The sequence below is a fragment of the Schistocerca serialis genome, chromosome 10 (genome assembly GCF_023864345.2).
Source record: "Schistocerca serialis cubense isolate TAMUIC-IGC-003099 chromosome 10, iqSchSeri2.2, whole genome shotgun sequence".
In the NCBI taxonomy this organism is placed as follows: domain Eukaryota; kingdom Metazoa; phylum Arthropoda; class Insecta; order Orthoptera; family Acrididae; genus Schistocerca; species Schistocerca serialis.
The window spans coordinates 184,146,860-184,164,074 of NC_064647.1; the positions used below are offsets into that span (position 1 = coordinate 184,146,860).

Sequence of the window (17,215 nt, forward strand, 5' to 3'; positions counted from 1 at the left end):
GATGATGAAGTTGCCAGTTCGAAACCGGTAACGGCGCTATTTACCTAAATAAACAACAGTATTAATAGTGGCTGGTTGCTGTCTTCTTCTTTGTAAGAATTAACCTACATTAATTGTACACAGCCACAGTCTCACCATGTCAGTTTTAGACAAAATAGCAACTGAAGTATTATACACTAAGACGAACTATTATCCATGGCTGTATAGAGAAGCCATCGAAATATATAAACATGGTGATAATTTTAACAGAAAAGAAGCAGCTATGAAACTCAGCGATGTATGGACAGTGGCGCCACAGAATCGATGAGAAGTTTTAATCTTTAACGTACTATGATCGATAGTTATATTTTATCCTTGACAAGGTTCATCTCTGCTATTACGTGAAGTCCAGACCACTCCGACTTTCCACGGTATTTAGGCCGCTCTTCGACGTCCGAATCGTCAGTCGACAAGACTCAGCACAACCAGGAGCACCTCCGAAGATGTCCAACGTAACTTTGGATGAAACGTCAGGGATAGAAGGCTTCCATGGACCACGGCCATACAACCCGGAAGAATTCTCGGTAGCTGAAACATTCGGTGGTGAAAGCCTTCATTGTATAACCGTCTGTCATTCCCACTGTTCGTTTAATTTCCTTTCGAACTGACTTAACTTCAGCACATTCAAACAGTTTCTGAAATATTCCGCAGATGAATAACTGATTACACAAATAACTTATTGCTTTACTAATCTCAGAAGGACACTGTTTAATTAACTTCGCTGATATTATATTGTGTTTGTGTATGTCTTTAGATATACAAAAATGGACATAACAGAAGTTGACAGTTAGTAGTAGAGTTTTCACCTACTGTGGAATGTCTGTGGCATTGATTACCATCAGCTATATATAAAAATTATTAGTTGCGCTTGTCTGCTTTGCAACTGAAAGTAGTTTTATTCTTGCAGCTATGAGAAGTTCACCATCCGCCTGGGAGGAATTCATCGCACTAAGAACGAGACCACATCTTGGACCGTGGTCGCCAACTGGGCAGTGACCCACCCAGACTACAATACGGAGACCTATTACAGTCACGACGTGTCTGTTATATTCCTGCCTGAGAAGGCGCCTCTCAGTAGTGAGTAGTGTAAAAGTAGAATGGCGCTCTTGCTTCATACAGAGAGCTACAGACGTACAGATAGATATATAAATAAACTGATAAAGAGTGTGAGATAGAGTGTGGTGGTTGAGTGAAAGTCATGTGCAGCAGTCTGGCAAAGCAGTGTGTGCAGTCTGAAACTTACAGTTTCTTTTTACACAGTCCAGTCACATTAATGTGAGCGCCACCTCTGTTCAACGTCAAAGTGCAATGACCAGTCTCAGATGGCAGGTGGCAGCATTGCCAGCGGAGGGTACGTAAAGGGTGTTTATGGGGGTGGGAAGCTTAGAAACAGTGCAGATGTCATAATGCGGAAATAGAGCGATTTGTCTGACATACAGAAAGGCATGATTATTGGTTTTTGGGACAAGGGTGGAAGCATTTTCGAAATGCCGCCATTGTTAAAGTACAATGCACATGGGAAAATGGCGCTATCCTGAACTGGTGGTAAGGCAACTGTCCTGCACTATGCGCCATATATGAATGGTAGCTGAAAGATGTGTATAGTCAAACAGATGGGTAGCTGTTGAGCAGCTGGCCACCCAGATGGTTGGGTTGGTTGGTTTGTGAGAGGTTGAAGGGACCATATTACATAGGCCATCAGTCACTTGTTCCACGGCCACAAAATGCTACAAGGAATAAAAACAAATAACGGAGGTAACAAGGGACGACACAGAACTAGAAAGGCACAGACAAAGACCAGACAATAGGAATTAAAAGCACACAGAATATGACAGTGGTTGGCCGACCATGAAAACAAAAAAGGAAAAGCCAACCACCAAGAAACACACTAACGACCATAATCTAAAACCGTAGGCCAAGGGCCAGACTCAACACAAAAAGGACACAAACACTTAGATCGAGAGATAAAAGTCCCCTGTACGAATAAAACTCAAAGCTAAGTCTGCCATTGCAGCGTCATCTGATAAAAGAGCAGGGAGCGTATCTGGCAGTGCAAACGACTGCCTGAGCGCAGTTAAAAGCGGACAGGCCAACAAGATGTGGACCACTGTCAACACTGATCCACAGCGACAGAGAGGTGAGTCCTCACGGCGCAAGAGATGACCATGCGTCAGCCAGGTGTGGCCAATGCGTAGCCGGCAGAGAACAACTGAGTCCTTGCAGGAGGCTCGCAAGGAGAAGCGCCACATACCGGTAACCTCCTTGATGGCCCGAAGTTTGTTGGGTGAAGAAAGGGCGCGCCATTCTTCACCCCAGGTGCGAAGTACCTTCTGCCGCAACAGTGAGCTGAGGTCACTCTCCGAAAGACCAATCTCCAAGGCCGGGGCACTGACAGCCTGTCCGGCCAGTATGTCTACCCATTCATTTCTCGGGATACCTACATGACCTGGGGTCCACACAAAGATCACGGAGCGGCCGCAACGGGCAAGAGTATGGAGGGACTCCTGGATTGCCATCAGCAGGCGAGGAAAACACTGGTCGATAACTTGTAAGCCGCTCAGGGAGTCACTACAGATAACGAAGGACTCACCTGTGCAGAAGTGGATATACTCTAAGGCTCGATTGGTACCAGCTCGGCAGTGAAAACACTGGAACCAGCCGGCAATGAGCGTTGTTCAGAACGGTCTCCTAGAGTAAGAGCAGACCCGACCAGCAACCATCGAACTGTCGGTATAAACCACGTCAGGGCCTTGAAACGCGGCAAGGATTGAAAGAAAGTGGTGGTGGAGGGCCTCAGGGTCTTGTGCCAAATCGAGCTGAAGGCATGGGCGGGGCACACACCACGGGGGGCCCGGAAAAGAGGCGGAAGAGGGAAAACTTCAAGCCCAGAGAGAAGAGTCCGAACGCGAACCGCGATGTACACCATCACTGGGGCCGCCGTTCTGTAAGATAGACGACCGAGTAGGGGAACAGCAGACGGTAGTTGGGATGCCCGGGCAAGCTACAAACATGTGCAGCATAAGCAGCCAGTAGGTGATGGCGCTGGATCCGCAATGAAGGGACACCAGCCTCCAGAAGTATGCTGTTGACAGGGCTTGTGTGGAAAGCTCCAATGTCGAGTCGCATCCCACTGTGAAGGATGGGGGTCAAGCAACCACAATGCAGAAGGGGATGCCGAACCGTAAGTCAGGCTCCCATAATCTAGACGGGACTGAATTAATGCCTGGTACACTCGTAGTGAACCAAGGGGCTACCAGCAGTATCTCCTCAATAACCAGTAAGGGAACATTGCTGTTTATGGGCCTCTACAGCAGATGGCTGGTTCATCCACCCACGCTGACTGCTGTTCAGTGGCGAAAAGGCAGCAATTTTCACACTAATACCGGAACTGGACGTCCACCGAGTGGTGACGAGTTTTCAGATGAAACTCGTTTGATATTCCATCAGACAGTTGGCGGTTAGGCTGTACAGCGTGAAACGTCTGGAAGTAAATTCCCTGCAACAATCAGCGGAAGGGTATAGATCAGAGGAGAGAGTTTTATGGTCTCCAGAGTGTTTTCTTGGCGTTCAGCGGGTGATCTCGCCATTATGGAAGACAAAATGAATCAACTAAAGTATGCATTTATCCTTGGGGGCCATGTTCACCCCTACATGCACTTCCTTTCTCCTCAACGCGATGGCATCTACCAGCAGGGCAATGCAACATGCGACACAGCTGACAGTGTACGTTCATGGTTTAAAGAGCAGCAGGGTGAGCTTACTACTCTGTCAACCACACCATATACGAAACTCAATGAGAACCCATGGTACCACACTGACCTGTTCACACAATGGATCCTCAACTGGCCACAGCACTGGAGTTGCCGTTGCTCCACATCACTATCAGAACTGTCCAGAACTTCGCTGACTATCTTCCCGCATGTCTTATAGCGGTCCACACTGCAAAAGGTGGTTATTCAGAATTCTGATACGTGTTCACATTAATGTGACTGCACAGTGTAATATACTACATAGTTGCTTTTCTTTCAGTTCTTTATTTATTCAGTTCATTTTTATGGTCTTTTTACAGAAACTGTCTGATTTTTCAGCAATGAGTGAAGTGCGGATGACATTAGAATAAATGTAGCACCTAACATGGGTGCATATCTGCAGACTGTAAATCATGGAAGAATCTACTGGCGTCCACATTTTTCTGAATCTGTGAAACCATGGTGGCTCCTGGAACCCTAAGCGTTCTTGCTTGGATGTATGTCAGTAGATAGCTCAGACCATTCCACAAGTAGTGACCTCTAATGAGAATACGATAGCTTTTCTAATATTTCACTGATGAGAGGCGACGTGAAACCAAACAAAGATGTCTACTTCATCCAAAGTGTCAAACCTGGCACATGATACTACCTCCACTTCCAACCCAACTGGCGCCCAGTTAGTAATCTGAAGGAAGCACCTAACATGGTTTCCATGGTTATGGTGCCACTGGAGTGTACCACCGGGTGTTGTGCCCCACCAGCCCAAGTGACCTATTACTGTGTCTTTGATACCCACTGGTGGTGTTCTTTCGCCCCCGCCCTCAATCTTTAAGAAGATTCTTGTGAACTGGATGTTAGTTCAAGTATGGGGAACTTACTTTCTGCACTGCAGCAAGGAAGTCATATGAACTGCAAAGTTATTCACTACTTGTAGCTGTATAGAACTGTTTTCACCAGTGATACAGCCTTTAAATATCCATGCAGGCCAGAAATATCTACACCGACAGGAGTTTTAATTGCCTCAATAGACATGTGTGTATACATCACCTTAGTTAAAAAATGATTTGGAATTCCAAGGCAGGGGCAAAATATCGCACAACAGAAACTTCACACCTCAGCGCTCAACACAAAAAACATGAATGCCGCAGTTGAAGAGCACCAAGGTCATATAGTTCAAATTGTTGCAGCTAACTGGCAGCATCTCCTTTACACCTAAAAACGTCGATCTTCATTCTGCCCCGGTAACCCGTTCTACCCTAGGTTCCCCTACTTGAATTGCGTGTTTTGATTTCGTTTTTTTTATTATGATGATCGTGTCTCCCAATATAAGTCGGCGACAACAAAATATTTTTTTCAGTCGGAGGAGAAAGTTGGTAACTGAAATTTCGTGAGAAGATCCCACCACAACGAGAAACGACTTTGTTTTAATGATGTCCGCCCCAAACGCTGTATCATGTCCGTACCATTCTCTTCTCTATTTCTCGATAGTACAAAACGTGCTGCCCTTATTTGAACTTTGTCGTTGTACTCCATTAATCCTATCCGGTAAGGATCCCACATCGCGCAGCAGTACTCCAAAAGAGGACGTACAAGCGTTGTGCAAGCAGTCTCTCTAGTAGACCTGTTGCATCTTCTAAGTGTTCTGCCAATGAAACGCAGTCTGTGGTTCGATTCCCCCCCCCCCCCCCCAACTTTTCTACGTGCTCTGTCCAATTTAAGGGGGGCGATGGGTTTTCGCGTCTGTGACATACCATAAGTCGCACGTGTCCTCTGGGATATGCCGAAGAAAAGTCACTTCAAGGCAAATATCTAAATCCGAGAAGCAGAAGCAGCCAGATAATCTCAAAAAAAAGTTCATAATTGTAATTCCTAGGCACTGAGCTCATTTTGCAGCCTTTAGATTTGATTGACTTGTCGTGTTACCAAAGTTTAACGGATTCCTTGTAGCACTCATGTGGATGTCCTCACACTTTTCACTATTTAGCGTCATTTGCCAATTTTCCCACCATACAGATATCTTTTCTAAATCGTTTTGCAATTTGTTTTGATCTTCTGGTGACTTTACTAGACGATAAATGACAGCATCCTGTGCAAGCAAGATGACTGCTCCACTACCTTGGGGAACGCCAGAAATCACTTTCGTTTTACACGATGACTTTCCGTCAATTACTACGAACTGTAATCTCTGTGACAGAAAATCACGACCCAGTTGAATAACAGACGATATTCCATAAGCACGCAGTTTGATTACAAGCCGCTTGTGATATAGGGAAATCTAGAAATACGGCAGCAATTTGAAAACCCTTGTCGATAGCACTCAGCACTTCATGTCGGTAAAGAACTATCTTTCACCAGAATGATGTTTTGTAAATCCGTGTTGACTATGTGTCAATGGAACCTCTTCGACTTAATTTGTGTTCCTTCCCCACTAAGACGATGGAGAGTGACATGAAAGAGAAGGGAAAAAAGCGCGTAATCGCATGGTAGGTGAAAGTGTGATCTGACAGGGAGCGGTACATAGGGGGCTGTAGCATGGCCAAAGACTCATCTCTTAACAAAAATGTTTCCTTGTAAGTACGTTTTCGTGGAATAGTCGGTGACTACCTCAAGGTCCGTCCTGTATTATTCTGGTAACATCCTGTATTACCTCCTCATAGTATTGGTGATTAGGACTTATTGTCAAGATAACATGAGGACGGCAAAGGTGTATTATTTCATCCAACATCCTTTGTTAGATGGTATTGCTTTTTGCATTTACAGAATCAATACATAAAGGATTGTCGGCATAAATAATTTAACATTTTTTCCTCAAGGTTTCATCAAGCTGGTGACGTTGCCTTCCCCCAGCGAGGTCAATGCAACCTTCGTGGGAAAACGTGCCTTGATGACAGGCTGGGGAAAACGGGAGGGTGGTAAGTTACTGACATAGTTTAGTTTATGATACAGTACTGAATTATGTTTGTTTCGATCGTTCGAAAACCTCCTGTGTACCTTGCCATTTCGTGGAAAGTATGGCATTGTTGGGCATTTCTGATTATTTTCGCGACGAAATTTAGCTGCAAATGCCATAAGTTCCGTAATGACTATTTGCACACTACGAAAGAAGTACACTTTTCTATCGGTAGCGTTGCACGGCCAGTTTCACACGGATATACGAGATGTTCGTAAATACCCATTACAACCTTCTAAGAGCCGTAGAGGGGAGAAGTAACAATACTTTCATTCGGAACCTATGTCAAGAAGCGTAACGTTTCGGTTCTACGACGGTTTCAATTCAGATCTTTAACTCATCCACTTCTGCTTGAGGAACTGAATTAGGTGTGACACAGTGCAATTATTAGGTAACAATTCGAAAGGAAACATAATGAAATCTCCATTTATCATTGAAGCATATTTATTTTTATTAGAACTTGAACATCATGTGTTTACATTATTCCAGAACAAAAAAGAGCCCGGCATACTGTACGTACAGAAAAGTAGCGATGCATTACAGCAGCGGATAGATGTGGTGACCACAAATATTGTTACAGACATCGTGCCTATGTAGCATGATCTGGCACTCACTCTCCGTCCCAAATGGTGTCTTTTCGTTTTCTAGTGCAGTGGCCAGAACACATGCCAGTTGATCTTCCGGTGTCTGTACAGGAGTCTTGTAAATTAAGCTTAGCGTTCGACCCCACATCAGGTGGCCGTTTGATGTGGTACACTATACTTCATCCTGCCTACCCCACTGGAAACCAGGACAGGCAAGTCTGGGACGTTTCTCTTTCTCTCATCAGACGTGGACACGTTACACATCTGAAGTGAAACCGTCGTAGAACTGGAGTCCTGGACATGGGTTCCCATCAAAAACATCATGAACTCACTCCCCTCTCCAGACTTTTGTAACGGGAATTTCGTAAACAAAATAATCACTTTTGCATCACAACTCAACATGCCTTACACATTGCCAGTCTGAAAATATTGGAAAACCTACAGGCACACACATCCAGTTCGTTTGAGAGCTTGGCAGTAACTTCCAGCTGAGGCGTTTTTATTTCGAGTTCACAGTGTCTATAAACATCAGTCGCGAATGAAATTCAGCCTAAATAACATTATTTTCGGCTAAGAAGCAGATTCAAAGACAAATTAAGCATACTAGAGGAATATACTAAACAATACCACTTTAATCAGCTTTGATCACTGTTTACAGAAATATATTTACGCTGGGTTTACAAGACAAACAAACTAGTTTTGTGTTCAAGTCCACTCCGTATAATGGTTTCATAGAGCTCTCCAAACCATCGTATCATGTGGAAGCATACCCATTGCTGCGTAACTGCTGCAAACCATGCCCATTTGAATCCGCTTACAGTAATCAAGTTATGATATCCCACTACAAGTTTTACGCACTTGCCTCTCCTAAATATTTCTTTCATTAACAGATCCACAATTCCCTGACACATCAGAATGTTTGCTATCACTGATCCCTCCTTTTAGTCAAGTTATGTCACAAATACCTTTTCTTCCCTATTCGATTGCGTCCCTCCTCATTAATCCAACCTACCCATCTAATCTTCAGCATTTTTTTGGAATTACAACATTTAAAAAGCTTCTCTAAAGTACCAGCGGTACTTACCGTCTTCTTCGCTCCATCAGGCGTGCAAGTATAGCTCTGAGCGAGTGTAGAAGTGGTTGTGTTGTGTGCTACAAAACGCCAGTGTTTCCTGTGCACGTACCCCGACATCAATATGGGATATGATCACCATGCACAGGTACACAGGCCGCACAACGCGTTGGCATACTCTGCATCAGGTGGTCGAGCAGCTGCTGGGGTATAGCCTCCCATTCTTGCACCAGTGCCTGTCGGAGCTACTGAAGTGTCGTAGGGGTTTGAAGACGTGCAGCGATACTTCGACTGAGAGCATTCCAGACGTGCTAGACGGGGTTTAGATCTGGAGAACAGGCAGGCCACTCCATTCGCCTGATATCTTCAGTTTCAAGGTACTCCTCCACGATGGCAGGAGAGCTTCTGTAAAGTTTGGAAGGTAGAAAACGAGGTACTGGCAGAAGTAAGGCTCTGAGGACGGGGCGTGAGTCGTGCTTGGGTAGCTCAGTCGGTAGAGCACTTGCCCGCGAAAGGCAAAGGTCCCGAGTTCGAGTCTCGGTCCGGCACACAGTTTTAATCTGCCAGGAAGTTTCATCCCTACAGCATGTTTCTGAACAACGACCACTTGCGCTATTAAAGATAAGTGACCCTAAACCTTATTCCATATGACGTTATTGAATAAAAGTATGCAAAATACAAAATTACTGAGTTGTCTCTCCCAATGCTTACAACAATTATAAGTGCAAATGTGGCTGGGCTAAGTTGTTTTAGGAACTTAAAAATGTGATTTTTTCCATTTTAGATCCTCATCAATGAGCACACCGAAAAACTTTGAAGTTCCCTTCATGTAGTACACTTATCATTGATGTAGTCCCGCCAAGATGTGGACAACTGAATATATTGTGCTTTGTCAGTGAGACCATTCACAGAAAGAGCCAATGGTAAATTTAAGAACCTTGTTTACCATTTCTTCCCGTTGTTGTACGTACAGAGCGACAATTACTGAACTATATGGATAAAAACCTAAATTGTTACAAACTACGGCGTGCACACTCTTTATTCAACATGTAAACATCCCTACAGATATTTTGATTTAGGTTATGACATGTTCCACATTCCTGCCATCACTGGCGATGATGTGGCGCAGACGAATAGCGAAATTCTGCATGACCCGCTGAAGCGTCGGGTTGTCACCTCTTAATCGGATCATCATCACTCTTTTATCCACTGACTCCAGTTTCAACACTTGTTTCATGAGTCGTTTTCCTATCATAACTGCCACTCTTCTTCCTGCCTTAGTAAAACAATTTGTGCTGTTCACTATCCAGTTATCCCTTATTCCCCCATCTCACTTCACACATGTCCCACGTGTCTAGTCTATTCTTCATCATTTCCTGTTTACTATTTTCCAGCTTGCCAGCCTACAATAGTGTGAGCACATTCCATGTTCCCATCATTAACTTCCCTTCCTTGTTCCATCTATTTTTCATTATGCTCTCTTCCTTGAACCTTCTATCCCATTTTGACATGAACGTGTTTTCTAACTCAGCTTATTTGCCTTCTTCCTTTAGTCTTTCTAGGTCAAATTTCTCACTGGTTTTCTTCCTCTTACTCTCTTCAATCTTATTCGCAAATATGCCACTACCAGGGTGTGGTCCAAACCTGTGTCTCCTCAAGGGTATGCTATGGTATTTTTAATGCTATTTTTGTTCCTAATCTTTATCATGATACAATCTATTTGGTACCTGTCTTCATTCAACCTACCTATCTTGTATGTTGTTCAAACAGTGTGTTTCCAATCACAAGAGCATTTTCTCTGGAGAAATTAACCAGGCTTTCACTCCTGTCGTTCCTGTTTCTGAGTGCAAATCTTCCAACCACTCCCTCAACTTTTTCCTCTCCTACCACTCCATTCAAATCCCTAATTAGGATTATGTGGCGTTTTTTTTATGCAGAATTTCTTCAATCTTGTCACAATAGTCCTTTACTTTCTTACCAGGGTTTTGACTTATTGCCACCGGCCGGTGTGGCCGAGTGGTTCTAGGCGCTTCAGTCTGGAACCGCGCGACCGCTACGATCGCAGGTTTGAATCTTGCCTCGGGCATGCATGTGTGTGATGTCCTTAGGTTAGTTAGGTTTTAGTAGTTCTAAGTTCTAGGGGACTGATGACCTCAGATGTTAAGTCCCATAGTGCTCGGAGCCATTTGAACCACTTTTTTGACTTATTGCCATATGTATTTGCATTAATACGACGTCTTTCTTGTCACCTCTTACTCTCATCATGATCAAACTTTCGTCTATGCACTCCACTTTCAGTATGTTTCTTAGCAGCTGTATTCCTATCATAACTGCCACTCCATAGTTGCCAGTCTTGTTCCTGCCTGAGTAAAATAGTTTGTGCCCTCCACTCTCTAATTCTTCCTTACTCACCTGTGTCATTTCACACATACCTAATACATCCAGTCCATTCTTGATCATTTCCTGCTTGGCATTTGCCAGCCTACCATTGTGTAAGCTTATTCCATGTTCCAATCCTCAACTTCCTTTCCATATTCCTTCTCCGTTTTCCCTTCCTTTCTTTTTCCTCCTCCTTCATTTCTGTATTGATCTCAGTCTAAGCTCCTCCTGGAGAATCGATTGAGGATTCTTATACAAGTAAAGCCACGCCACGTTTCCTGGGGAAAATAATATGGTAGTATCCCATACGTTTCAACATAGGTGTATGGTTGTGCAGCGGTATTCTGCCACTCAATATGAGTCCTAAGCTATTTGTAGCTACCTCTCTGAGAAAAGACTCTACAATTTCCTTCTCCTGTCCATCTCCTCCGATGCCTCCGACGTTAGAAATACAAAGGAAAACGAAAGACGCCCACATACCTCGGAACTTAATATCTTTGGGGTCGAAATATAAGAATTGTCCAAGGAAGGCCGATAAGAAGGAAAACGGAAGAAACCTGACACATGTAAGTGGAAGTAACGTAAAACTTAGCTAAGGGGTTATGTAGTTGCCAACCATATACTCCCAAGTAGTGAGGCCTTTAGGAAAGACTCAGAAACATTTAATAATCTCCCAAACTATACATGGCTATAATTAAAAGTGAAATTTCTTTAGTTTTAATTTACAAACACACACTTCTGTGTGTTGATCCTAAAAAATCTGCTTGCCACTGTGCCTTTGACTTCTGTCTTAATATCTGGAACAACTGCTCCTTTTCCCATATTAGTTGTGCATGAATAAGATGCTACGTTACATGTAACTTATCTAACCCTGTGGTTATGTGGTGCTCAGACAGGCACAGGATGTATGTCTTTTCAGAGCTCTCAAAGTTCCCAAACAGACAAGAACTTCTTCTACCTTATTACTCAGTCCTCTAGAATTTTGATGAAATAAGCTAACATTACTTTTCTGTGCATTACTAAGCATTTTGTGGGGCTCTTCTGTTAGTCCAACCTTTTTAAAATCCGGCCAGATTCTAAATTAGAAAAGTTCTGTTTCTGACCCAAATAACAACACGGATCTTATCTTGTGTGACGGTGGCCCCCTGCTCATTTTCTGCATGAAGCTCACCCACCTATCTTTGAATCTCCTGTTCAGGTATAGGCCGTGTCTAATATATCCCAACCTCCCACCTGTACCAACTGGCACTGCAGTCATATGAGATTCCATTTCAGTCACCATCAGCTTGCTCAACTCATTAACTCATATGGCTCACAGCAGTGTTAACCCATGGCTGGTTATACTACTGTAGGACCTCCACAAAACTCACATTTGTGTGTGTAGAGGATACTCCTATTTCAGCTAGGTGACGCCTAACGCTGTAATATTACTGTTCTTAACCAAGCTGTTCCCCAGTCCAACTACTACATTAACTTGATCCTCTTTGCTAAAACATTTCCACAAATTCCCTGTGTCTTCTGGCTTCGCTTCAGACACAACATTTGTGACCTGGTAGCCTATTATCACTCATTGGAACAGACATTCTGTGCTTAAAAATAGAATTAAACCAATTAGCACTCTTTACACTGCACGAATTTTCGTTATGTTAGTCACACATAAGTTGCAAAAACTGGGCCTACGGGTTAAAGCTTCATATGCATGATTTAAAGTAGAAAGTTAATAACTTTTGCTTACATTAACAGCACAGCTCTCACACAGATGAAGAATCTGTTAATTAACTTATTCACAATATAACGTAAAGTCTAATGTGGCTTTAATGTATACAAACTCTACATAAACAAACTACTAGTGCAAAAGTTTGTAAATCAAAAACTTCAAAATTTAAGCTACTTTCTGGAAATATGAACTTATAATGGATGGACCTGGTCTTGTGGCGTCTCTGGCGCAGAGCCAGGATCCTTTTCCTTTGGAATAGCGAGTCTGGCGTGAACTTTCTGCTCGCGATATGTGTAACAGTCATAATTGTCGTATTTACAAGTGTTCAATGAATGTATATTTAATATCGGAGCGACTTATCTCTCGACTAATCTCCCGTGATAACTACAGTGGTGAACCTGACACCGTAGAGGTCTCATCCAGCATTATTTGTGCTTGTTTTCGTCATTCACTCACATCGCGTGCCAGGCTGCATTGTTTACGCCACAATGCATCTACCTGTGACCTTCGGTGCAAGTGTAATGGGCCCCATTAACTCTGTCGATTGTGACCATGAGTTGACAGGTGTACAGTCTTCGAACTTGGTTCAAAGTGGTTATTTACGGTCAGCCATGCCGGCGGCCACCTAACCTTACCCAGTTCAACATGGCCGCCATCAAAATGGCCGCCATCACATGTCATTTCAGTCTATCCTTCATATACATTGTTACCTTCAGGATGGCTTGGCATGCCAGCGAAATTCCAGGACTGTGAATCAAACATTACAATGCATGGGGTAGCACATTCTCATTTACATAGTGTGGCAGCACCATCCCCTCCCCCCTGCACGCTGTTTTGACACGCCAGTCGCCTCGATCGCTCCAGTTTCCACGACCGTCGGCGCGTGGTTGCTGCACAACCGCCTTCCCCACGCCGGTTCCCAGGTCCGCCACCACATGGCTCCACCACAGCCGCCCCCCGACCACTGTTGTAACAGTACTGGCCATTACACCCGTGTTGCGTTCTTCGATAGGTTTGCCGACTGGACACACCTTGCTGTCTTATACGGCCGCCGCTGCCTCCATTCCCTTCGTATCGTATGCGGTATGCGGCCACCACCCCAACCAGACCTTAGGCGACGCAATGTTCATCATTACCGCACTTTCGGCGTCGGAGGCGTCCTGCTCTGACCGCACCAATCTCCAGCTGACGGTACAAACTGAATATGTGCTACCAGGCAGGTTCCCTAAGCTATCTGCATTGCAAAAAGGCAACCCAAAAACTTAGTAGACCACTTCCTCTACATCCATGGCATTTCCGACGACGGCGCCCGTTTTGTCTGCCTGGTGAGTCATCTCCACACACATACGGACCTCATTAGGGACTTGCTTCTCTCACTGTACGCCTCGCACAAATATGCGATGGCCAAATCACTGCCCATTGAGCGCCTTACCCGTCCTCATTGTACATCACATTGTACATGAGAAGCATCATGATAGCCACATCCCTTCGCAGCTATGGCAGTGTCTATGTGCTTACACAACGACCACACATTGCCTAATGCTGCTCTTTGGACGTTGTGGATGATCAAAATTCCTTCAGATTTTCCACTACATCTCCTGTCCAATGTCACTGACCCATCGAGGTTCGATTACATATGGTGGATCAGGCTTACACCATCATTCGTCCTGAACTTTCACCAGACCTGCATGCCACCATGCTCCGTCACATGTCTGGCTCTATAGTTCCATGCACACCTGAGTTCAGCACCACTTCGCTCTCTGCCTCCTAGTTTCACTTTCCACATGTGCTTCTCTGGCCGAGTGCATAACCTCACGACTCTCTGATCTCTCGTAAGTGTGCTCCCAGACCAACGAACTCTGCATCGCCCCTACCTCCACCGACTTGTCACACACACGGCATCCCTGCAGCTAGGCGGCCCAGAACATGCCTCTACAAAGAATTCTCGCCAACCTGCACCAGTGTCAAGCATTAGACCACCTACTGGTTTTTTCGCATTGCTGCAGACGAGTCTCCAAGATGCACCTGCATACACCTCTCCAGATTCTTCACGCCGCTTCACTCCTGCATCGAACCTTCTGTCGCCGACTACAGCTGACGCCTGGCCTACTTCACCTGGTTCATCAAGGTCAGTGGACCGATGGACCGACGTTGCCTGTGGATACCTTCATGAGCCTTCATGTCGACTTCCCTATGGGATTATCGGCCATCATTAATGACACTTGCCATAAGATTCGCACCACCAATGGCCCACCTTTTTGTTATAAGCTCAGGCGATTTAACGCTTCCAAATTTCTGTGTGTCAAGGAGATCATTAAGGATCTGTCGGCTTTGGGTGTCTTCTGCCACTCCGATACCAACTGGTCTTCTCCTATTCACCTTGTTCCCAAAAAGGATGGCACCTTAAGCATGTGTGGGGACTACAGGTCCCTTAACGCCGACACCATTATCGATAACTACCCCATACCACATATCTACACTCCTGGAAATTGAAATAAGAACACCGTGAATTCATTGTCCCAGGAAGGGGAAACTTTATTGACACATTCCTGGGGTCAGATACATCACATGATCACACTGACAGAACCACAGGCACATAGACACAGGCAACAGAGCATGCACAATGTCGGCACTAGTACAGTGTATATCCACCTTTCGCAGCAATGCAGGCTGCTATTCTCCCATGGAGACGATCGTAGAGATGCTGGATGTAGTCCTGTGGAACGGCTTGCCATGCCATTTCCACCTGGCGCCTCAGTTGGACCAGCGTTCGTGCTGGACGTGCAGACCGCGTGAGACGACGCTTCATCCAGTCCCAAACATGCTCAATGGGGGACAGATCCGGAGATCTTGCTGGCCAGGGTAGTTGACTTACACCTTCTAGAGCACGTTGGGTGGCACGGGATATATGCGGACGTGCATTGTCCTGTTGGAACAGCAAGTTCCCTTGCCGGTCTAGGAATGGTAGAACGATGGGTTCGATGACGGTTTGGATGTACCGTGCACTATTCAGTGTCCCCTCGACGATCACCAGTGGTGTACGGCCAGTGTAGGAGATCGCTCCCCACACCATGATGCCGGGTGTTGGCCCTGTGTGCCTCGGTCGTATGCAGTCCTGATTGTGGCGCTCACCTGCACGGCGCCAAACACGCATACGACCATCATTGGCCCCAAGGCAGAAGCGACTCTCATCGCTAAAGACGACACGTCTCCATTCGTCCCCCCATTCACGCCTGTCGCGACACCACTAGAGGCGGGCTGCACGATGTTGGGGCGTGAGCGGAAGACGGCCTAACGGTGTGCGGGACCGTAGCCCAGCTTCATGGAGACAGTTGCGAATGGTCCTCGCCGATACCCCAGAAGCAACAGTGTCCCTAATTTGCTGGGAAGTGGCGGTGCGGTCCCCTACGGCACTGCGTAGGATCCTACGGTCTTGGCGTGCATCCGTGCGTCGCTGCGGTCCGGTCCCAGGTCGATGGGCAAGTGCACCTTCCGCCGACCACTGGCGACAACATCGATGTACTGTGGAGACCTCACGCCCCACGTGTTGAGCAATTCGGCGGTACGTCCACCTGGCCTCCCGCATGCCCACTATACGCCCTCGCTCAAAGTCCGTCAACTGCACATACGGTTCACGTCCACGCTGTCGCGGCATGCTACCAGTGTTAGACTGCGATGGAGCTCCGTATGCCACGGCAAACTGGCTGACACTGACGGCGGCGGTGCACAAATGCTGCGCAGCTAGCGCCATTCGACGGCCAACACCGCGGTTCCTGGTGTGTCCGCTGTGCCGTGCGTGTGATCATTGCTTGTACAGCCCTCTCGCAGTGTCCGGAGCAAGTATGGTGGGTCTGACACACCGGTGTCAATGTGTCCTTTTTTCCATTTCCAGGAGTGTATATCCATATCCATGGTTCTACCTTTTTCTTCATATTAGATTCTTCCAAAGCGCATCACCAGATTTCTAGGCATCCACCAGATATTCCGAAGATGGCCATCATCACACCATTTGGCCTATTTGAATACTGTTACAGGCCTTATGGACTGAAAAACGCTGTGTAGACATGGCACTGGTTCATTGATTCCATTTTGCTTCATCTGCCTCTTGCTTATGCTTACGTAGACGATATTCTTATATTTTATTCCCCTGCTGAGGAGTGTCAAGTTCACCTCGCTTTGGTCCGTTTGGCCCTCGCTGCAAATGGCATGGTAGTGAACCATGATAAATCTCAACTGTGTTCCACATCTGTTACCTTCCTCGGCCATTCTGTCTCTGCCGATGGTCTGCAGTCGACGAATGCTTGTGTCAAAATCGTACATAAACTTTCTCTCTCGGAGTATTATGCTCAGCTCCGTCGTTTTCTGGGTATGGCAAACTTTTATCGCCGCCATATACCTCAATCTGCCTCCATCCAAATGGTCCTCACCAATGCTCTCCCTGGCAAGAACACCACTGGAAAACGGAAGTTGGAGTGGACCAAACCAATGGTCAATGCTTTTGGTAACCTTAAAACTGCCCTATCCAAAGCCCTCACACTCACCCACCCTGACCCTGAGGGCCATGCCTCTATCACGACTGATGCCAGTGATTCAGCTGCGGGCGCTGTTTTACAGCAGGACACTGCCGACTCCAGCCAGCCCCTCTGCTTCCTTTCCAAGAAACTGACTAAGAACCAGTGCAAATAGTCAGCATTTGACCGTGAGCTGCTTGCAGTGGACAAGGCG

The 17,215-nt window shown here is 45.7% G+C and overlaps 1 protein-coding gene across 1 annotated transcript in view; it reads left to right on the forward strand.

Annotated features, from left to right (window-relative positions):
* The window catches only part of LOC126424657 (brachyurin-like), a 144,583-nt gene that overhangs the window by 72,524 nt on the left and 54,844 nt on the right, over positions 1-17,215 (forward strand). Inside the window, exons 3-4 of the mRNA XM_050087388.1 lie at positions 947-1,116; positions 6,602-6,700. Coding sequence (XP_049943345.1) covers positions 947-1,116; positions 6,602-6,700 — 269 coding nt within the window. The remainder of the gene's footprint in view (positions 1-946; positions 1,117-6,601; positions 6,701-17,215) is intronic.